The following is a 23,473-nucleotide window of genomic DNA, read 5'->3' on the forward strand; positions in this document are numbered from 1 at the left end:
TTTCCTCATCTCTGCACTAGTTTTGCTTGGGTATTTCACTTTGCAGCGTTGGGGACTAGGTGAGAGCGCCTTGCACCCTGAAAAATACTGCATTACATATCAAATCACATTATAATACTTCCTCATAAATGGCTACAAAGTTATCTGAAATGCAAGTTTTCGTTTTATTTCTGATTGACTTTCAAAGTTAAGTGACTGAACCTAAGACGCAAAAACAAGCACAAAAACCCAACTGGAAAATTTGGGGGGAAAATACCTTATCTCTAGAAAATTTGCACCAGTGACTTTTTGACAAGAAAGTGAACATGGACAATCAATTTATTTAAGGCTACTTATGAAGTTTTCTTACTCCAGTCCAGACAATTGGAAACGCCATATGAATAATGCTATTTTATGAAAAACTAAACCATATTTTGTGGTCATGAGAGGAAGAGACAAATGACACAATTTCCAAAAAAACTTAATCTTCTGCATTTATGGAGCAATTTATTTGAATCAAATCACATGGAAATAAATCTTTCCATTAATTCAAGACAAAGGGAGCAGTGATGAAGCCGCGGAGACCTCCCTGTTCTATTCTCAGACTCCTAAATCACAGAATCCATCTAATACCAATCACGATTTGTTCACAGACATTTAGCTGTAAATGTCAAGTTGCTCCAAAAATTTTTCCTTGATTTTATGTCTCCTGGCCTTATTCAGTTGATAAAAACTGAGTTAGCATGATGTCATCGTTGGAGGAATCTCCAGTATGAGAAAATGCATAATTGCCTGAGGGGGGAAAAAGAGGATAAGCATTATTGCTACTACGTTGGAAGCAAGCATGAGGCCAAAATGAAAATGAGCCTGTGTAATTTCTTACAACTGGGAACAGATGTTAGGAAAATATATAGGACGTGGTTGGTTGAGTGACAAGGCATTTCACTAATGCCGTAGAAGCTTGCACTTGTCAGGCAAATACCACGTTTCTCAGATTTTGCTTGGAAACGAGATAAAGTGCATTTGAAATCACAGCATGTTATCACTGGAAGGAGCCTTAGTGATCTCTTAGTTTTTCATTTTACTGATGACAAACAATCACTTAAACAGGTAAAGAGATGGAAAAAGCACTCAGGCTGGTTTGTGACAGTGATAACAGGACTCAAGAGTCCTGGATCAGCACATTCTCCAGACACTTGAACTTTATCTGGCATTTAAGTAATTTTGATTGGAATCAAATGAGTTGCCCATTTCCCTACCTTAATGGTAATGTGAAATGGGACCTGGGCTCTTAAGTATGACTTAAACTCAAATCGCGATTTCTTCTCTTCTAGTCCCGTGCTCCACCCTTCTCCTCCAAGAATACTGGAACTATCTGCAATGTTTAAATATTGGTCTTCCAGTAGCTGAATATCATAGACTAGCAAACTGCCAGTATATGAACATAGGACCGATGAATGTCGTAGGTGGAGGGGACAGTGCTCTCACTCTTTACAGGTGAGGCTCCACCTTCCCTGGGGACATTTTAGGGAGGAGGATATACCCAGCATCAGGGCACAAGCATCTGCCCCCATGCCACTGTCCAGCTGCTTGCACAAACTGGATGATGCTCTAATAAGGACACCACTGGTATTAGTCTAACCACACTCCTTCACTCCATGGCTTCAATGGTCATGCCACAGATTTATATAATGTCTAACTGAGGAAATGGGAATAATTTATGACAAAATTACATAATCACACTCGCTTATCTCCATAAGCACCAAATCCCCAACATTGTTCTATCAGCCCTGAGCACAATCCAGATAAACTCTGGACACACGGCTGGCTGATACTCTCACACTTCTCACGTTAATTTTCTTCATATTATGTATTCATCCCACCTCCCTTCCCACCTTTTACAACCTTTGGTTCTATTGTAACTCACCTTTGTTTTGCAGTGGGTTGAAAGGCTTTGAGAATTTGGGTTGGGCACATAAATCTGATGACTTTTGCTGCACACAAGAGAAACAGGTTATTTGGACATTAATAGTATTCTTTTAGTGGTGGTCTTCATATCCTGACTTTTTGATGTCATTAACAATTTTTTCTTCCATCTACACAGTGTGTTATTCTGTTTTCAATAATTTAGAGTAGTCACTTTCTTACTCTTTCATCTGCTTTAATCTATTTAAAATGCCAAAGAACTCATTACCAAGTTTTAACTTAATTAATGTCAAAATTTCCAAGTTTTAATTTAACTGAATGCCAAAGAACCTAATTCCAAGAATTTTGTGTTCCTGTATATTTTTACAATTTCTAACAACAAACTAGAAACTGTTTTAAGGGAGATATTGTCCCTTTTCATGTCCATGCTTACATCTCTTTGGGTCACACATTTGTCACTCAAAGAGGAACCCATGGAGGAAAAACAATACTCCTGGTAAAAATGGTCTCCAGTAAAGTTTTGCCTTACTCTTGCTCACCTTAGCATTCAAATCTCTTTGTGAATACCCTCCAGTCATTGGTACAGAGGCTACAGAGACTCCAGAAATTTAAAACCTGATTTATCAAACTGACATAAAATATTTTAAGCAAACAGCATGCACTTATTGGGAAAGATAAAAGTGTTTAGATATATTATATCCTTTTCCACTCATTAATTCATCATTTATTTATGCATTAATTTAACATCTCATATTGAGTGCCTTGTGTGCCAGACACTGTCTTAGGCAGTGGGAATGCTGGAAGGAATAAGTTCCATTCCTTGCTATAGTCCATGTCATGAGGAAGCCAAATCAAAATGGGAGAAACAGGTTCTAATTATAGTCAGTAGATAGATGAGTGATAGTTTCCCAGTTTTCACTGAGATATATGAATGGATATTCCACATTGAGATCGGGGGGGGGGGTTGGGGGGGAGTTATAGAGATAAAAATAAGAAAAGTCTGAAATTTCCAAAGCAAAAGAATTGATTTTCCAGAATTTGGGTCTCAGCAAGCATATAATGTTATAACCCTAAAGAAAACCCTAAGGTCAGGATCATTGCATTTGAAACAGCATTGTGCTCCATTTGGAGAGAGGCATCTTAGGCTGCAACACACTCAGGAACCCTGCGTGGTCTAGGCAGAAGCAGCCTCTTCAAGCTTGTAAAGTGATATGGGTCTAAGCTGTGGGTTGAATAACAGGACCTGAGTCATAGGAACTAAGACATAGCTCTATATATACCTTCTTTACTTTTCTAAAGAAGGAAAAATGGTCTACAGAAGATCCAGAAAGTCAAGTGGAGAAAAGGGCATTACTGATTCTAGGTATTGAGAGGCAAGTCAGACTAAAACCAATGATATTGTTCACTCACTCACTCACTCAACAGCTCTTTACTGAGTATCGACCATTTGCCAGGCACCATTCCAGGTACCAGGAATATAATGGTGAAAGAAACTCAACGAGTTTACACAGAAGTGGACTTGCCGCAAGAATGCATAAAAGAAAAATGCAAAAGCTCAACCTTAACACATTAGATTCATGGCAGTAGGAGATAATTACCTTTGATGTTTGTGTCCAAGTGCTTAATGAAGACAACCTGCTGAATAGAAGTTGTCGCAGCTATAAGGGCAACAAAGAGATAGTGAGGAAATACATATACACCATCATACATAGACACATCAAGAACAAAACTGCAGGTTGAAATTGTTATTTAATAGTATAACTTCCTAGAAGAGCTTAATAAACCATGGGCATGTGTATCTGATAGAAAGATTATTTTCTTTGCCTGTTTACCTATAAGCAAACTAGGATTTAAAAAAGAGCAACAGTGTTAAAAGCCGTAATAATTCAGATTCTGGCCATTGGTAGTTGGCAATAACTGCTAAATTATAGTCTGTCTTTGAAGTGATGGGTTTCCTAACCAGGCGAATGGTACAAACAAGGCAATTATTTAGAATAATCAAACATAGCAAATTGCTTCTTTATAAATAGAGGGCTGTGCATGTGCAACAATTGTGCTAATTATGAAATATTCTAATCTTGTTAAAACAAAGACTTTACATCTATTAGATTACTGTCTTCACTTCTCTCAGCAGAACTGCTCCATGCTTGGGGAAAAAAAATGAAATAAGTTTATTTTAAATTTTTTTCTACTATCTATTACTTATACCAGTTGCTCTTCGTTAGGAATTTTACTTAATGTGTGAGACTATTTAACATTTACTATATAAACCTCTAGAAATACAAAAGCAGATATATCTTTCAGCCTAGTCTAAGTAAATAGATAAACTAGTTAAAGGAACAAAAAGGAATTCACACATTAGGAAAGTAATTTTTGCTCTTAAATTACTGCTAAACCATCATTAATTAATTTTTTATTTCTTTACTTTTTACTTTCTTATTTTTTGGCATCTGGCTGGTACAGGGATCCAAACCTGTGACCTTGGTGTTATAAGGCTGCACTCTAAGCCAAACTATAATTTAAATTAGAAAAATTAAAAATAAGAATTTCCTTTTTTTTTTTTTTAATAATGTTCACATTACATGTTGTGGTTAGTTCTATATAGCTTTATTAGCTGTGATCATTTAGTTCCTTTGTCTCCTGACTGACCATGCCCTTTATAAAACTACAGAATTTTATAACAAAAGTACATATAGTCCAAGCTCTTACTATATGAATAAAGGCTTGAACTAAAGAGCAGGGGTTTAAAGATACCTGGGTGAGGGGATGAAGAGGGAAATGAATACACATACCTTACTATCCAAAACCACTCCGAAACATAAGATGAAAAACCCCTTTAAAAAAAAGAATAAATCACATGTATTGTATTTTTCCTTTCCAGGAATAAAAACATTGATATGTAATACTGTTCTATTCTATCACTCAACATTGAAATTGTCTTCTTGTCTGTCTCCCTATGAGATTGTGGGCTCCTTAAAGGCAGGAACACTGTCAGACCTCTGCAGTACCTGGCACAACAAAAAGTACTCAAACATCTTTTTTCATTGAATATATGAATAAACAAATAATTGAGTTAATGAAGTTTTAAATAGATGTGGAGCTTCACTCTCCCCTGCTGAGTCATCCCAAACCCAAAACGAAATGTTGCCATTTGCTTCTGTATCTCAGTCTTTCTTTTGACCAGGCATTTAATACACGTCAACTAGGCATCTCAGATGGCAGCAGTCACTGAGGTGCAACCCTGTGGCCAAGTGGAGGAAGTCGACCCATGTTAGCAACCTTTCCTTCGAGTACAGGTCTTGGAGAACCTTGGCAAAGGCTTTCTTGGATCTTGAACTTCCCCTCCCAGTAGGAGCACCTTTGGTTGGTGCCTGTTCAGACAGCATATCACTGTGAGCCTGCCTCCACTCATATCACCAGTGGGCACATGCTCTCCACAACTGCCATCTGTACCACCCCTGAACATTCACGGTATGCTGAATAGGTGGAGAACCAGCTGCTTTTAGAAGACACCTACTAAGCATTTACTGTGTGCCAGTAAAGTGCTAAACTATCTCATTTAATCCTCACATTTACTCTATAAGTATTATTATTATCTCTATTTAACAGATGAAAGAACTGAGGGACAGAGAGATTAAGTAATTTGTTAGAGGTCACACTGTTAGTAAAGTGACATATTTGAGCACAGACCTATTTAACTCCAGAACTCAAACGTTTAACCACTACTTCCTTGAGTTTTTGTCCAAAATGGTCTAGCAAAACCTTTGTTGAACTGGGATTGAAGACTCTCTTCCAGATTCATCAAAACCTAAGTATTCCTTTGTCCGCTTACTATCTGACCATGACGTGTAAAACCCATCCTTTGTAGCAAGGGTCAGCAAACTTTTTCTGTAAAGAGCCGGATAGTAAGTATCTTCAGCTTTGGAGAACATACAGTCTGTGTTGCAACTACTCAACTCTGCCAATGTAGCAAAAGCAGCCATAGATCATATGTAAATGAATGGGCTTGGCTGTGTTCCAATAAAACTTTATTTACAAAAACAGCCTGCTGGCTACAGTTTGCAGAACCCTGCTCTACTACTGCACTCTAATGACTTCCTTTGCACCATTTAGAGTCAACAGGTACTTCTGATTATTTCCCTTTGTCTGTGTGCTTTTTCAAAGGTCTACACAAGAGAAAGAGGACTGAGTCATCAGTGAGAGGGATCAATGTCAGCTACACAAACTCTAACAGATTTAAGGCCCTGCAGTGGATTACTGAAGAAGTCCAATTTCATCCTGCTTCAGTATGACAGTAACTGTTGGGAAAGATAGATGTGTTGTTTTTTTGTTTGTTTTTTTTCTGTTTACTGTTTCTGTGAAGTTTTGATTATAGTCTTGCTAGAGGCAGGGAGATGAGATAATCTCCAGAGGGGTCTTATCAATCTGAGTTCTCTATATTTATTCCAATTACCTTACAGTATAATAGGTTATTCTTATTGTGCTCACCTGGAATGCATTGAGTAAAGCAAAAATAACATGCCAAGCCAGATTCTGGCTGTCCACCATTGTTCCTATACCAAAGCTCCAGGTGATCCCTAACAGAGGGGTCAGAATGAGGAGGCTCTTCCCCATGCGGAGGACAGTGGCCTTGTCATCCCGACTTAGTCTTTCTCCAACAGCTGGCCTCCAGAGCTTCTTGAGAACTAACAGCACAACGACCAAGTTCACAACCACAATAGTCAGTGCAGGGACAACAAAAGCCAAGAGAGGTTTGCTCTCACCAGACCAGTTAAGCCAGCACACATCTTTCTGTTTGTAGCTACTGTTAGGTTGTGTGACCACAATGGTGATGACAGAAATAAGGAGAGGACACCCATAGCCCAGGCAGAACCCAACAACCATCATCAAAGGCCAGGCCATGTGATGGAACACGAGGATGATCCGATATGCCAGCAGGGTGCCAAGCACGAGCATCCAGAAGAACAAAGAGAGGTAGAAAAGGTGTGTAAAGAACACTGCAGCTATGCAGATTCCAGAAGGGTTTACTGTGGTGTCCACAGCGGCAGCAATAATAAACCAAACATCAGCAATCAACAGGGACAGGGCTATGTTCACCATGCAAATGTGACGTGTGTGCGAGGTTTGGCTTTTTTTGATCTGCTTCCAAAACAGAGCCTCCATGATCAGGCATAAAATGAGACTTCCGATGGAGATACCCAGCCCCACATAGGTGATCCATTTCACAGCGGGGATGATCACAGGAGGGACAAAAGGTGACATCAGCATGGAGAAGGACGTCAGATGAGTACATCGGCACATCACCGTGTCTAGAGTTTCATTCACTAGATAGCAGCCTGCATTGCTCCACTGCAAATGACTGAAATCCCAAAACACACAATGAGGCTGGCTCAGATTTGAATCTATCTTGGAAAAGATTAAGAAAATCTCATTTATGGAATGGTTTGGCATCACCATGGATATCACAGGCCCATTGACCTGAGCGTTTCCATCTTGGGTGTTGGGTAGAATGTCCCCCAAGGTCAAGGAGGCCATGCTGATAATAGTTTCTGGAAGGGATCTCTGGAATTGGTCTGACCCAATTAACACATGGCCTCTGATGGGAATGGAGGTATTTTTTTGGAACATTTCAATCTGATAGTTGTAATCCTTTGGGGGTTGGCTCTTGGTAACTGGAATTCCTTTCCAGTTAATGAATTTCCGAGAAAAATTCAGAGGTAGAGCTGTTGGAGGTACCAGAATGCTGATGTTTTCCAATGCCTTTAGTAACTGTGAGCTGGCATGCTTTTCTTCCTGCAGTAAGACTGTCCAGTGAGTTACTGATGTTGAATTAAGTATATGGTCAGTTATATTGATGACATCCTGAAATAAAAGGGTGAAAGTCAGTTTGTGTTTCCAGTAAACAAATAAGAGGACTAAAAGAGAATAGTTGTTAGTATTAAGTATAGGAAAAATGCCCAGAGAATTGGCTCAGTTGCAGACCACATTAAAACTCATCAATTAAATTTAGCTCAGTTGCTTTACACAGTAGAAGCTGTGGGGTAAGAAACTTGGATAGGTAGAATCATCTAAGTTCCAGGGTGATCACCCCAAGGCATTTGTAAGCACAGTGGGGTTTTGGCATGGACGAAAAATCATCCTACAATTTGGGCTGCACGAGTGTGCATTTCCTTCTTCCTGAGAAGGCAAAAATGACTGCAGTCCTACTCAGGCTGAGGCTCAAGGAGGGAGACATTACTATGAACCACTTTCTTATATTCTATTTGTTTTGCTAACATCAGAAGTTCTGAATTTATGTCACGGATGTTCATGCTTATTTATGTTTTTTGTTTGCTACAGGAGAAAATAAAACAAAAATCCTTAAAAACTGGATCTGAGCCACAAAGTATTGAACTGTTGCGGGTTTTAAGGGTCAGTCTTAGTTTGAGAGTTTTTTTTCAAAGCAACTCATTGAAAGTCACGACTTTCTCCCACAGCGCCCTCTCTCTTGCTTATGGCTCTGGTTCCCAGGCATTCCACTTCAGGTGTCTGTCACTCTGGCCAAGACTTCCCCTTCCCCAGCCCTCTGCGGTCTAGCCCAGAATCCCAGAGGGCTTCATCTATGTCCCCAGGAACCTCTGCTTTCTTCTGCTTTGTGTTTGGCTGCTCTGTTTTCACCCTTCATTTTATTTTTAGCCTTTTTGTGTCATTTTGTTTTAGTTTGTCTCTTGTAAACAACATGTGGTCAGGTTTTTAAAAAAACAAATCTGAGCATCTTTTCTTTCATTTCATTCAGGGAGTTTAACTTATTTATATTTAATGTCATCTTTGACATGATGTTCACCATATGTAGTTAAGTATAATTATTTCAATTTTGTAAAATATCATGTGCTTTAACATATGAAATGTATACATCCAAAATGTTTGGAAGGGTATTTATTGAACAAATATTTACTGAGTACCTGCTGTGTGTCACTTGTCATCCCTCCAGGCACTGAGGTAATACCCAAAATGGAAGCAGTAGCTATTCTAGGGTGATCAAAGATCATTTATTTTTCTTTTTGCTTATTTGCATTTCCTATAGTAACCAACTGTTATTTGTGTAATTTTTAAGTTAACTTTTAAATATCCAAACTTAACCATGAATTCCCCAGTCAAGAGAATAAAGTTCCTAAAATATACACTGCTAAAGTCAGAGCTTATGGCCACAGGAAAGCATTATAGATTGCAAACATACATTGAAAAGTCGGTGCCCATGTCATGTAACACAAAAGCTCCTCCCTTCCTCTGAGGCAGGTGCTATGCAGGCAGCCTGCTTAGGGGCAGCTCCGTCTTACTTTGAACTCATGCTATTGATCCCATGGGTTCCTTGTATACTGCAGAGAAAGCACTAAAGCTCACATGAAGACTGTCACATGGCTCTTCTGTCTTTTTCCATAGTTCCCCATCATTCGGGCTTTTGTCATTCCTCTTACAAGATCAATCATTTAAAATGAGTCCTTCAAGCACAGGTGGACTATACCTCCATTGTCGAGTTGGACACCCTAAAATGGCTTGCCGATGACAGGGAAGAAACATTGTTCAGAATGGATACCACCGAAGCCAGATTCCCAGCTGTGGTTGATGGGCTTTGCTGAATGATGACTGAAAGATTGTGCACCACAGATGACACGGCTGCCTCAGTGGCACTGCCTATGATCACACTGAAATTCTAGAAATAAAAATAGTTAAGTTCTAGAACACAATAAAAGGCTGTATTTCATCAAATTTAAATCAGATGCCTTGGCCACATAGAAATAACATTTGTATGGTGCATTATAGCTTAGGTTAGTTATAACACAGTTATGACAACAATGATTGTTATTCAGGGCTTTCTATATCCAGACACTGTGATAAATGCTTTATCAGGGATTCATTGATTAAATCCTTTCAACACCCTTTGAGGAAGGTATTGTTGTTATTTTTATTTTAAAACTAAGGAAACCGAAACTTGAAAAGATTTGTTAAAAAGCATTTCCATACAGACTATTATCCTAATTATACAGAAACTGATGTTCAGTGAGATTTGGTGACTTTCCAAAGATTACTCAACTAGGAAGTAGAGTATAGTCTACCGGTACTAATCAGGTATTATACCCACTATACTATGCTGAGAATTCCCTGTAGGATGGGAAGACAGAGGGACACTCATGGAGATGTGACTACTGACTGGGCTTGTGCCAGTCCCCACTTCATCTCTGAGTTTGGAGTCTTACTTCTTCCTTGAGGCTCCCATCTGTTTCCATTACACTGAGCTAACTTGGAAAGCACCAAAGGTGTGTGCTCCCTTCCAGTTGACACAAGTCAACCCAGAAGCCCAGATCTTACCCGTTCCCCTTATTATTATTCTCAGCTGACAGTTCTATTCTCTGCCCAGTGCACCTGGGATCTGCCTGCTCTCACCACCTGGAACGAACTAGTCCCAGCTATTGCCCATATCCAGAACTGAAGCAAAGAAGTCAAGAGCAAGAATGGATCCCAGAGGCCACCTGGTCCAATTCCTCTCTTTAGTTTACAGATGAGGAAACTGAGGCCCAAAAAGGAAGAAGTAAACATTCTACAGTCCCTTGATAAATACCATTCTAGGGTTCTCTAGTGAAATAGGAGGGTCTCTGGTTGGAAAAGAAGCTCTACTCAATATAGAAATCTAATTGAAGAACAGTGTCTGTGAACTGTCTTGGGGTCCTTCTTTCCTGTGACTTCAGTTCTTCTAGTTCCTGATCATTTACTTACTTCTTTCTGTCTACCTTGACTTAATACGTGAACCTTCCTAAAAGAGCATCATGCGAAGGTCACAGCACTGGACTGAGAATCAAGTGACCATATTTCTAGTTAAACACTATTGCTACCAGAAGGACTGTAGGACTCTTGGTCTTTTGTTTCCTGATTTATGAAAAGAGGTTGGTAAACCAGATGACCTTTCAGTTTCATACAGTTCTGTCAGGGTTCACCACTGCCTGACCCATTCTCAGCCCTGGTTTCTGGTGTGTGTACATACTCACTTGAACTAAGCCTACTGGATTCACTCACACCTTCACTTTGATCTCTGGTTTCCAGGCCTTCTGGATTTCTGAGGACAGCTTAGTTGCTATCATAGACCTCCTCAGCATTGATTCACTCATCTGCAGCACTCCTCCCTAACAAAAACCACCAACTCTGATATTTTCTGATCTTTTCAGCTGCCATCTAACTCTTCCACTCATGGCCATGCTCCCTGGGCTTACCTGGTCTCTTGTCACCCTTGCCTTTTGCACACTGACCAATGATACAAATAGATATGTTTTACCGTCCACCTAGCTATGCTCCTTGGGAGATGCCCACTATGAAACTCAAAATCAGGGCAAGACTACAGATTTAAAATGCTTCACCCTCTTCAGTTCTTCCAGCTGAAGGAGCACACAGGTCTCCTTGATGACCTGCCACCCCGAGGACTGGCACCTGGCCATGATGCTTCCGGTATAGCCGCTGCTACAGGGCAAAGTGTACTCATCATTCTTAGACCCAAATCCAAAGACAATGCTGTTACACTGTGCTGGAAAAGAATGGAAATGAAGAGAAAAGATGACTCCAGAATATCCTGGCACTCTAAACAAACCATGTAGTAGTGTTTCAATGCTTTAGAAGTCATATTATCAGAGACACAACTCAGGCAAAATTCAGAAGTAAGAGAAGTTTGTCTTTGATGCCCAACTTCATCCCTATAAGCACCCTTCACTTTTTTCTGATGCCATGCCCTCCCTGAGGCTGGCTGATCTGTGCCAACAATATTGCATTTAATGGGATAGCAACTATTAAGTATTAGGTAAAAATAAGGCAAGACGTGATCACTCCCAGGAAATATTTTCAGCCTTTAAGGAAACACTAGAAAACCAGAAAATCTTCATGATACTATGAAACAATCATTAATGATATGGTTAAAAGATTGGCAGTTGACATTTGGGGAGGTGACACTTTCTACCTTGTATTTCTTTAAAAGCTTCTCACATTGAAACCAGTCACTGGTTACTCTTGCAGCTGGCCCTTAGTAATACACGAGGGTACTTCGAAAAGTTCATGGAAAGATTCATATTATCTTTTAATTCTGTTTTTCGACAAACTTTTTGAAGTACCCTCATATTCATTTCACAACTGAAACTGGGACATGGAAACACTGAATGCATGTTTCACAAGGGCTAAGATTTTTGTTTTTCCCATTTCTGTGTCCTAAGTGCCTAGACACTTTAGGCACTTAGTAAATATTTGTTGAATAAATGTTGTTGAAAGAAAGTGGCACAAATTTCGGCCAGAGAGGTTTAAGATTGAATATAAAGAAGTAAAAGGAAAAGAAAAATAATATCTGAAGAAAAAAAGTGCTGTGTCTGTGTGTGTTAGAGACATTCCCTCCTTGGCTCCTTGGGTTGTGATTTAGCAATATTGTCAGCCCCAGGGTTCTTTTAATGTATACCAGTAAACTACTGCTGAATCATTCCCATCAGAGCCTGCAGTGAAATCAGCCTTCCATGATGTTTGCACTAAGAGGTAGAGATCAGATCACTGGCTGGTGAGGATGTGAAATAGTCTGCTAAAGCTGAGTTTCATCATGGTGAGGGAAACAGCTGCCTGTTTCTACTCAAAGTTAGTTTTAGAGCAATTGTCTGTCAGAAACATCTCCAACCTACTTACGGAGGACACAAACGAGCTACTAAGTAAAGGACTCTCTTAATCTAAACAAAGGATGGGAATCCAGTATTACCTTTTCCGAACACTCGGAAAGAGCCGTCTTCTAGTGGGAACTGCCTGCAAAGGGCTGCCTCAGCCTTCCCGGCTACCTGTTCAATGGCAGACAGCAGCTCAGTTGTGCTGCTGGAACCAATAACTTCATACCCAGCAATGATGCTTCCATCCCTGCAACAATTACGGGGAAAGAAAAATGAGGCTCAGTATCCACTTATTTTTTTTTTTAAGAGCACTTTTTATTGTGGAAAATGCACAACAAAACCACAAATTTAATCACCCAGGGCCTACTATGTGTGTATGTGGCCTTAAGTCTGTAGGAATAAACTGAACAGATTTGGTCTCTACCTCCATCAAACTTGTATTTGGGTGGAGAAGGCAAGGCAAACATGAAACAAGCAATCACCAAATATATAAACACACAAACACACACATATATATACACATATAGACACACATACATACATACATATATACTTACAATTTTTGCTAAGTGTTGAGAGCTCAAGTAATAAATTTAAAAACCATCAACATGATGGTAGTGTTTGAAGATGTGAAAGAGAATGATATCACAAGTATTCACTAAGTTAATTCTGCAATAACTCCATCAGGTAAGCACCGTGTTTTCCCTATTGTATAGATAACGGAGGCCCAAAGAGACATTGGGTCAGGTCGTTATAAATTATTGATTGACAGATTAGAAACTCCGAAGCTCAAAGCTCAAATTCTTAATCATCACATTGAACTTCTGCTCACAGTGCACGAATAAATCCAAATACCCTTTTGTGTGGTGATGGTCACGATGCCTTTGCATTGATATGGCCCTTCTATATTGTTTACAAAGTATTTTCCTGCCTGTTATTCATTTGATTTAAAGAGGTTAGATTGGGTACTAACTTTCCTGTTTGACAGATAAGTAAATTGAGATTGTGAGGGACTGATTTGTTTTAAATGACATGTGTAAATAGTAAAGCCTAAAACATTGTGTTTTATAGGCTGATGCATACTTTTACTGTGACTGTGTTTACAAATTATTGGAGATAGTTTACAGGATGTACATGATGCAATGTAAGTCTGAAATATAAATAGAAAACCAAGACCAAGGAAAAAATATGAAGGTTGAATGCAAAAATTATTGTGAATGAGTTTCAATTTTGTCTATGAGTTTACCGAGAGCAAAATCAGAAAAGGAAATGTATTAATTATATAGACCTAGATATAAGAAAAAAAGAAGCAGTGTTTTTCCTAGAGTTAAATTTTAAAGAAAATTATTCATGTAGACTTTATAGAAAGTCATGGATGATTTAAAGGACAATGCCCAGAACAATACTTGTATACTCTTATTTATAGCAAATGCTGTTGGAAATTTTCTGTTTGTTTTTATGTTAACTGTGAAAAAATATATAAGGAGTCAGGTTCTGTGGCCTCTAAGCTACATCCTCTATCAAGCAGACTATTAATGGTAGGTAGTCAATGTACACATAGTTAACTAACCAAATAACTTTTGGAATTAAGGCATAAACAAAAGGAAAATTTACTAAATATCTTTTTATTTGCTGTAGATAATGACTACTAAGTTTTGAACTATGTTGCATACATGATATCTACACCGAAATATATTTTACCTAAGGCTTTTCTTCTGGCTTCTAATTATACAACAGTATGTGCCTTGTGGTTGTAGAAGGAGAAAATTCACCCCTCTACAACCCGCAACCCTCACTCCCTCCCTGTATCCCCTCCCATACACACACACCACGATCTACTTTTTTCCAAGGTTCTTCCCTACTACTATGATTTTGCAATTCTACTCTGACCCACAGTTTCGAGAATGTTCTTCAATATTTAAGTTCCTAAACTATTTAGATGAGAATCTATGCTTTCCTCTTCAGACTTTTTACAGCTTCACAGAATCTTGTTCAGTTAGTCAGAATCCTTCCAGAAAGACTAGTTCTGCCCTGTTTTCTATTGAGGTCACCTATGAACAGCACCTAGCATTCTGTAGGACGAGGACACAATTCTGAGGATGTCCTTCTAAGGCCATTGTGTTACTTACCTAAATTGGGTGACCTGAACTGACTCAAAACCTTGAATTCCTTTGTACGCGTCTTTAAGCTTAGAAAGAAAACAAAGGGCAAGGTGTTAATCTTTGTCACCACACTTTAGAAAGACATTTGAGCAAAAAATGGATGCAGATGATATATCATCCAACAGTAGCAAATGAGCAAAGAGAAACAGTAGGAAGTAGTTGCATGTCATGCAAGCACAGTTAAAACAACAGTTGAGAATGTGTACACACACACACACACACACACACAATTTATTTTTGATGTTGCTAATAAAGAGTGAATAAACCAACTGCTTAGAATTTAGAATAGGGGGTGTATCTGGTGCCAGATAATATAATAAATCCACCCAAAATTTATTTTCTCCTTATCAAAAATAAGCTATAAATTTTCACAGGTGGTTACACTGAATCCATCTGCAAAGTGTTTGCTCATGTCCTCAGTTAAAACCACACTTAAGCCATCAACCTCGGCAGACGTACACGGTCTAGTTTTTACACGATTTCGTTACGAAGTCCAGAGTTCTTCTCAGTAATGATCTTCAGCCTTTAACAAGAGACCCTTCTTTATATAACAAATCCCAAATGCTGACAAGTGAGCTTAGATCATGAAAATTTTCTTTTGATAAATAAAAAAACAGAAAATAATCAAGAAGCCTTAGTATAATTGAGCAAAACTGAAATAATTGAGCAAAACTGAACATGAGAGAAGTGGAAAGGAGTCAACTCCTAAACTTTCCTATAAAGAAAACGCTCAAGGAATGTTAATTGTGGGCACAGCAAGTAACTTCTCTGCAATAACTCATTGAAAATGAATAATTAAGAACATGTATTAAGTATAAATGTTGAATTGAAAATACCTGAACTTCTGTTTAGCAAACAATTTCTTATGTAATAAGTGAAAAAATGCTTACTTGATTTTCAATTTCAGTTGTATATCTGGAGTATATAGCAGAAGATGAATTCAAAAGGTCTTTTGTAAATCTTTCATTAATTTTGAAAGTACCCCAAACCTCTATGGGAAATAAAAAGAAGTTATGGATACAATAAATTACTAACTTGATTTTATTAGTAGTGTAAAATTGGAGAAATACAATTCATAGTCCATCTATTCAACAGTGGCATTTCAATTTCTTTTCATAATAAATGTTTACCTAAGATAACACAGGAAGCATACATAAAACCAGAGTTTTTGATTGTGGATTTGGAATGGTAATGGGAAATTGCTGGTGATCCAGACAACCTTACAAATAGGTAAATGTGTTGTCACTCATGTGTGGCTAAAACAGGCAGTCCCCGTCTAGGCACTGAGCTTAAGCATTGTCTCTATTAGCAATTATTTTTAAAAAATCACTACTTGCTAACTCCAACATGCCCCTTGCTTATCCATTGCTGGTGTGTCTCTGCACTGGGACAGGTCTTTCCCTGTATATGTATGGACATATCCTGTTTATCCTTCATTTAAGACCTAATCAAATGTCACCTCTTCTGCAAGCCCTTCCCTGATTCCCAGATGCAAAGAGTCTTTCCCTCCTCTAAATTCCTACAGTACTTTATCCACACCTCCCTTACCGCCTCACGTACCTAAACATCTATTTATGTGCATCTCCTCTACACATGTCCCCACAATACCTTGGGAAGCCCCTTATGAGTGCAATCCCTGTCTGATCCATCTTTGTATCTCTTGAAGATGGATCAGACAGAGACCATCTTTCAAAAGGTAAGCTTTCACTAATATTTGTTGAAGAAATTACATTGTTTTCTCTCTTGCATTACAGCTTGAACTCCCCAACTAGTCCACTAATTCATAGATAGCAAGAAAATGCTTCCTGGTGTCTGCCTAGAATTTTCCTTAGATATGGGTGTAAAGATGGTGCTTACTAAATGCCAGTTGCCATAACCTGAACTGCTGCGGTCCTGGGAAGGGGAGCCAGAGAAGCCCAGTTAAGCTGGGCTGTTTCATGCTTCTCACTCACTCCTTGCTCAGCTCCATCAAAATCTGGAGCTTCAAGATAATGAGAGTATTCTGAAAGCTTGTTAAAGTCCTTGGAGTCCTGGAGTCCATGTCATTTAGTTCACCTCATCATTCACCAGACATAAACCTAAGTCACAGTAGCTCCCTCAGCTTCCACTGGTTCCTAAGCTAGACTTCTAACTTTTGTTTTGTTTTGATAATGCATTCAGTACACATACACAAGTACTTCAAAAAGTCCGTGGAAATGTGAATTACAAGATAATAGAATCCTTCCATAAACTTTTTGGTGGCAATTTATAACAATTCTTTCAATACAATCACTATCTGTTCCTCCTGCATTCACGTCTCTGGACTTCCCTTTTCTCAGAATTGATGCTGGCAAAAGACATAAAAAGAGGGTGGAAATAAAAATGTTGCTTACCAAGTAATTCTCCTACTTGGGATTTTAGTGAATCTCCCTAAATCTCAATAGAATCACATATAGTAATTGCAGAGCTGAGCTGCAGCTACCTAGAGGCTGAAGTGACACCCAGACCTCAACTTGTGTTTCTGGATCTTCTGCACTCAGAAAGTTCTCACTGTGTCCAGCCAAGCCTACCAGGGCATATTGTCACTGCCCTTCAATCTTCCTGCAAACATTAGCTCCCCTCAGTGAGGCAAACGGCTAGAGTCTCCTCTCTGTTACCAGTCAGGGTAGTAGAGACCCCAGGCCAGAGCTCTGCTCAGAGAATCCCTACGTGCTTACTTGATCTCTCACAGAAATTGACGCTCTGGCTGAGGTTGTGGTGATGACAGTCACAGCTTGGGGGTGATCCAGCCATGTGAAGGTTGCAGTTCTGGGGATCAAGGCATGTGGGAGGAAACCAGGTATAGCCTTCTTCACAGGCACACCGCAAGATCCCATTCAAGGTGCCACAGGCTGCACAAAAAACAGAACTTGGTCTCATGGCCAAGTCAGTTTATAAACTGACTACTGCTGAGTTCTGGTCCTTGGCTCTGACTTGGAATCTGAACCAAGCATTTCTCACCAAAAGCTAGAAGGATAAAAGCAAATGGCAGTATGTCTCAGGTAAGGAAATGTCCAACTCAATATATTCTTGAGCTTGGCATCAGAAACCTAGCAAACATAAAATTAAATTGGCTGGGGTCAGCATCTAAAAGAAGGATGTATGCCCCATAGATACCCACTGCAGCGGGAGCAAGGAGGATATTTGTAACCCGGGAGTTCTTTAAAGGATTCTAAAGGACATATGACCACTATCTTATTCGAGGCTCCTCCACATGTACCCACCACCACTCCAAGATAGGCCCTATAAACAAGATGGCAAAGGCAGAGAGACTTTTTGGGGATAGTCGTGACGAAAAGTTCCGTCAACCAATGCTGTATGCTCATTCCCTTCTATCGAACCTGAAATTCCCACCAAAAGTCATACATTTTTAATAGGCAAAAAAATAGGCAGTCACCAGACACCTTTGTAAAAATATGCACAGTGGTGCTCCCCATGTTCTCAAACTTCATCGTGCATCACAATCACTGGAGGGTCTCACCCAAGTGTTTCCGATTCAGTGAGTCTGAGATGGGGATAAGAATGTGCAATCTAGTAATTCTTTAGTGCTGCTGCTGCTGGTGGTCTGGGCACCACACTGTGAGAGTCATTGCTTTAGACAAATTATTTAACTTCTTTGAACCCTATCTTTGTGGCTGTGAGTGCTGTTTGCCAAATACAAGAGTATTTCAAAAAGTTCATGTAAAGATTTGCATTATCTTTTAATTCTATTTTTCCACATGCTTTTTGAAGCACCCTTGTATTTCTTGCTCTCTTCCAGGCACGTAGCAGGATGGCATGCCTGGTCCCCTGAGGTCGGGTGGGGCCATGGAACCAGTTCTGGCCAGTAAGTTGTGAGCAGAATTAGTATGTGTCACTTCTGAATTGCAGAATGTACTTGCCTATGTGAAACTCTCCATTTCTTTTTGCCTCAGAATGGGTACATTCGAGATAGGGTCTGATTCATCAGCCTGGGTACTTGAGTGACAACCACACACACAGCCAGCCTCCAATGGACATGCAGCACAGAGAAGAAACAAAATCCTTCAATCCACAGAGATTGGAGATGTCAAGGGATCATCATTTCCGCAGCATAACCTAACCTACCCTGACTGCTATGCCCACCCTCCCCATGCACATTCCCAGTCGCCAGAGAGCTGACTTACATGTGGTGGCCTTTGCTCTAATAATCTTCATTGGCTTGTGCAACCATAATGCTGGAGGTTTCAAGAGCTTCAGAAAATTCTCTAAGTCTCTTTTCTCCTTGGAATCTCTATAGGCCACCTGAAGCAGCAGTTCATATTCCTGGAATGGGCCTAAAGAGAGAAAGATCATTAAAACCTTTCTGTCTCTGGGGGAAATACTGTTGAGGAAGTGACTGGGAAGCAATCCTCAGGTTCAGCCTGGAGGTCAGGGATGTACGATACCTCGCTGCCTGTCATTGAGTCCTGTTCACCCAGATATTGATTAAAAATGAACATCCAGGGTAACTCAAGCAGACGGTTCCCACGTATCCTAACATTATGTCTATCCTCACTTCTGCCAGACCAGCTGTTCTCTGCCCCACACCAGCACCACCCTCCCCAGGGCACATCCAGAGTCACGTTTCAGGAGTCAAGACTGCAGGGAGGAGAGGTGAGAAAATCCTTGGCACTCTTCCTCCCCCTCCCCCAGCTCTGCCTCCTTGAAGGATCTTCTCCAACATTAAAACCCCCAATAAATTTTCCAAAGAGCCCTTCCTTCTCCTGTAAAAATGTCCCATGAATTAGCTGAGACTGAGTATGTAGATGAAATACAAAAGCCAAACAAAACTAAACCTTTATCTGGAGGCTTTGTGCACTCTCACCTTCAGCTTGTTATTTCTGGGCAGCACCTTTTCTCTCCTCAAGGAGAAGCCATTCACTGGTTTTGACTGGGAGAGAAGATGTGTCTTATGAGATGAGTCTTCTCCCACCCAAAATTCAGTTAGGTGTATTCATTCATGTGAAACTTGGCATGAAATTCCCAAGCGCTTCAATTTCCTGGAAGCTCACCTATGGACAGTCTATGGAGAGCCTCAGCCCCATCGCTTACTCTCTCCATCTCCTTCTAGGCTGGGAACTCTGCCCCAGTTCTCTGGAGTTGCCCCAAGTGGTGGGAGCTGGAGTGATTCTACTCCTACTGCCCAAGCTGGTGAGAAGGAGGGAGCAGGTAAAAGGGCAACCCTGGTCACATGGTTGAAGGATGACAGCACTGGTTCTGGAACCAGGTTGAATGGGTTTGAATCTTGGCTCCTGTCCCAAGCTCTGTGCCTTAGTTTCACTCTCTGTAAAATAAGGATGATTGTTGTGCCTAACTCAGAGGGTCAGTATATGGATTTAATTCATCTAATGCACTTAAAGTAGTGTCTGGCACATAGTGACAGCCCAGTGAATGCTTGCTGTATTTTTATTGTCATTTTTACTGTCAAGGAAAATATGTTCATGGCATTCCAAGTTGAAATTTAGATTTTTTTTTTCTGAAGCATTGCAGCCTTGCATGGTGGCAGGTGCTATGGTACTATTACTACATCATTGAATGGCAGTTTCATTGTATAATAAAAAAGCTTTTGTGGACTCACTCAGACACCTAAACACCATTTATGTGCATCACTATTTCTATGAGAAAATACATTTGGCACTTAAAACATCAAACCCACAAATTAAATTTCAGATCACAACTCATTCCTAGACTGAAGGCTGTGCCCATTAATTACATTGTTAGAACCAAGACATGGAAGAAAAGAAAAGTATATGGAGCAGCCTCTTGTCAGGTATGGTGTGAGATACTATTATTTAATCCTTACAAATATCTCACTCTTAAGAATTACTATTATTTTCATTTTACAGATTTGGGATGTTTAATGATATGTTTAGGATCATATGACCAGTTAAAGGCATACTGGAGTTAGAATCCTGATCTCTTGGCACCAAATTCTACTTCATCATGCAATCCAACAGTCTCACCTGGATGCTTTTTTTTATTCACGGTGAGCTCTCTTTTTGTTCTGATGCCATCATTTCTCTGCCAAAAAGAAAAAAAAAATAGTTATGATGAAGCTTTGGACAGTTGTACTTGATAAGGCCCTTGTCGGATTTCTGAGAAAAAATTGAAGTCAGGGATATAAAACGCAAGCCAGGGTGGTGGGGAGGTGGCCAGGAAAGGTCTCACTTAGACAACATTTGAGCAAAGCCCTGAAGGAGGTGGGGAAGTGATGATCCCTGGAGGAAGAGCTTTCCAGGAAGGAGAACAGCACGTGCAAAGGCCCTGGGTAAGAATATGCCTGGCATGTGAAGGCAGAGCAAGGACACCAGAGTAGGTAAGAGGAGTCCGGGAGAGGAGAGATGCTGGAGTTGAGGTCAGAGAGGCTTCAGGGAGGCAGGTTGTGCAGACCTTCCCAGACCATGGAAAGGGTTTTACCTTTTACTTGAGCAAGATGAGAAACCACTGGAGAGTTTTGAATGAAAAAAGATATTCTATGAGTTACTTTTTAGAAGGCTCAATCCTGAAGCCATGTTGAGAATAGACAAGCATAGTGTCAATGAGAGCATTTCAAGGGTTACTGAAATAACACAGGTGAGAGATGAGAAGGTATGGATCAAGGTAGCAGCCACGGGGGTAGTGAGAAGTGTTTGAATTCTAGCTATATTTTAAAGATAAAGCAAAATAATAATAAAAATAATGCCAATGGATTAGATGTGATTGTGAGAAGAGTCAAGCATGATACAAGTTCTTTGCCTCAGCAGCTGGAAAGATGGAGGTACCACTTGCTGAGATAAGAAAGGAGGAGTAGATTTGGTGAGAAAAAAAATCAAGAGTTTACTTTTGTAATGAAATTCAGGGGCCTACTGGGTGCCCAGCTGCAGAAAAAATGTTAGTAGAGGATATGTAGGTGTGAAGTTCAGGGGAGAGCCCTGAGATGGAGATAAATTTTGAGGAGTCATCAGCACGTGGAGAACATTAAAATCCTGACCCCGGATGGAAGTATCAAGAAAGTGAGTATGGGGCCAAGCCCGTGGTGCACTCGGGAGAGTGCTGCGCTGGGAGCGCAGCAAGGCTCCCGCCGCGGGTTCAGATCCTATATAGGAATGGCCAGTGCGCTCACTGGCTGAGTGCCGGTCATGGAAAAGACAAAAAAAAAAAAGAAAGTGAGTATGGACGGGGAAAAGAGGCCCAGAGATTGCTAGTTTTCGATCCATCTGCTTTTCTTGCACGCAAGAGGCCATAGCAGGGAATGTGTTGAGCTAAAAAAGATCTCTGAGATGTTTAAATCAAAGATCTTCATTTTGTAGTTCAGTCATCTAAGCTTCAAAGAGATGAGATGACTAATCCAAGGCCATGGAATGAATGTTAGTAATGTTGAGACAAGAACTCAAGACTTCTAATCCCAAATCCATTAGATTATGTAGCTGCAGTTTCCCGGAGGGTAATAGATTCTAAAGTGCCAGAAGGAGAGAGGAGAGATGGTTGAGAAGAAAAACAGGACATATGCCAACTCACCTCCAAGAAACCATGATGGCCCTCAGTGACAGTGAAGAAAGTGACGAGCCACAGCACTCCGACCCTCATCTTTGGCAGCCCCTCTCCTCTGTCCTGGAGGGAACATAAACAGCCAGGTGCACAGTCTGTGACTAGACAAACAGCATACCACGGAAGGCTCAGCCATCATGAAAACAAGTCGTTCGAGCCTGGTTTTAGAACTGAACATAGTGGTAGGCCTGCCTGAGCTGATCTGAATCCCTGAGGGCTTTACCATTTTTCCACTTCAGGTGGCCTAGGACACTACTGTTCCTGCTCCCATCTCAGAAGAAGCAAATTTCTGTCTTTACAAACTTAATAGCAAATTGCTGTAGAGCTCTCTTCTACGTGATCACATTTGACTAAACATGGGCTTTTTCAAAATCATCATTTGCTTGATGTTATAACTAGGTGTGTTTAACATTTTATATTTCGTGGAGGTTTCCTTTGCACCTCAGGAAAGCTAAGCATTAAAATGACCAAGGATTGTTTGGTTAGAGCACAGCCTTATAACACCAAGGTCACAGGTTCGGATCCCTGTACTGGCCAACCACCAAAACAAAACAAAATAAATAAGGACCCTTACAATCATTAATGCAAGTATGAAATTTGAGTCTTTAAGCATAGAAATAATAATGAACCAATCCAGCAAATTTTCTTCTTTATAGTTCATATAAGTAGCCACAAACTGCCCTTAAGTTTATGGTTATCACAAATAATTTGGACAAAACTCAGCACATAGATATGGCCACAAAATTAACCATTTATACCCAGGTGATTTGGTGTCAAAGAAAAATCATGATAAGTTAGAACTGTTCTTTGCAATACAGTAGCCACTAATGATGTGCAGTTATCTAAATTTTAATTTTAATTAAAATAAGATTAAGTGAAAATTTGTGTTTCCCAGTCACCGTAGCCACATTTCTGATGCCCAATAACAACATGCAGCTAGTGGCTACCATCTTAAGTAGCATGACACGGAACACATCATTGCTAGAAGTTTTATTGCATGGCACTGACAGAACTTGAAGGAATACTTTCCTATGACCTCTCAATGTTTCTTTTACATTTCCACAGGAAAAGATAAAAAAATTATAATTCCAATCTCAGTAATCCACCATTGGGATAAGTATCCATGATCAGTAGTAGGGACAACACAGAGCTGAGCTCTCCCTTCCAGCCCTTGCCTTGCTTTCTGGGTGCGCTTCAACCTTTGAA

General features: G+C 40.0%; 1 protein-coding gene across 1 annotated transcript; it reads right to left on the reverse strand.

Moving 5' to 3' along the window:
- Nucleotides 1–694: 694 nt before the first annotated feature.
- On the reverse strand, nt 695–22,306 carry ADGRF1 (adhesion G protein-coupled receptor F1). Its single transcript, XM_063098469.1, has 14 exons — nt 22,238–22,306; nt 20,704–20,761; nt 18,886–19,035; nt 17,419–17,592; nt 15,613–15,713; nt 14,690–14,748; nt 12,656–12,807; nt 11,292–11,455; nt 9,407–9,595; nt 6,394–7,767; nt 4,698–4,739; nt 3,504–3,563; nt 1,907–1,973; nt 695–771 (listed from the first exon to the last, which is right to left on the reverse strand). The coding sequence occupies exons 1-14, from the start codon at nt 22,304–22,306 to the stop codon at nt 695–697; spliced, it is 2,736 nt and encodes a 911-aa protein (XP_062954539.1).
- Nucleotides 22,307–23,473: the final 1,167 nt, after the last annotated feature.

This window comes from Cynocephalus volans, chromosome 5 (assembly GCF_027409185.1).
Source record: "Cynocephalus volans isolate mCynVol1 chromosome 5, mCynVol1.pri, whole genome shotgun sequence".
Lineage (NCBI taxonomy): Eukaryota > Metazoa > Chordata > Mammalia > Dermoptera > Cynocephalidae > Cynocephalus > Cynocephalus volans.

What these genes read in the sequence shown, in the direction of transcription:
- ADGRF1 (XM_063098469.1), bottom strand. Translation starts at nt 22,306, where the DNA reads ATGAGGGTCGGAGTGCTGTGGCTCGTCACTTTCTTCACTGTCACTGAG. An exon ending in AGCTGGAAGAACTGAAGAGG is followed by an intron (nt 9,596 to 11,291) that starts GTGAAGCATTTT and finishes TTTTATTTCTAG; the next exon opens with AATTTCAGTGTGATCATAGG. An exon ending in CAACCCACTGCAAAACAAAG is followed by an intron (nt 772 to 1,906) that starts GTGAGTTACAAT and finishes TTCCCCCCTCAG; the next exon opens with GCAATTATGCATTTTCTCAT.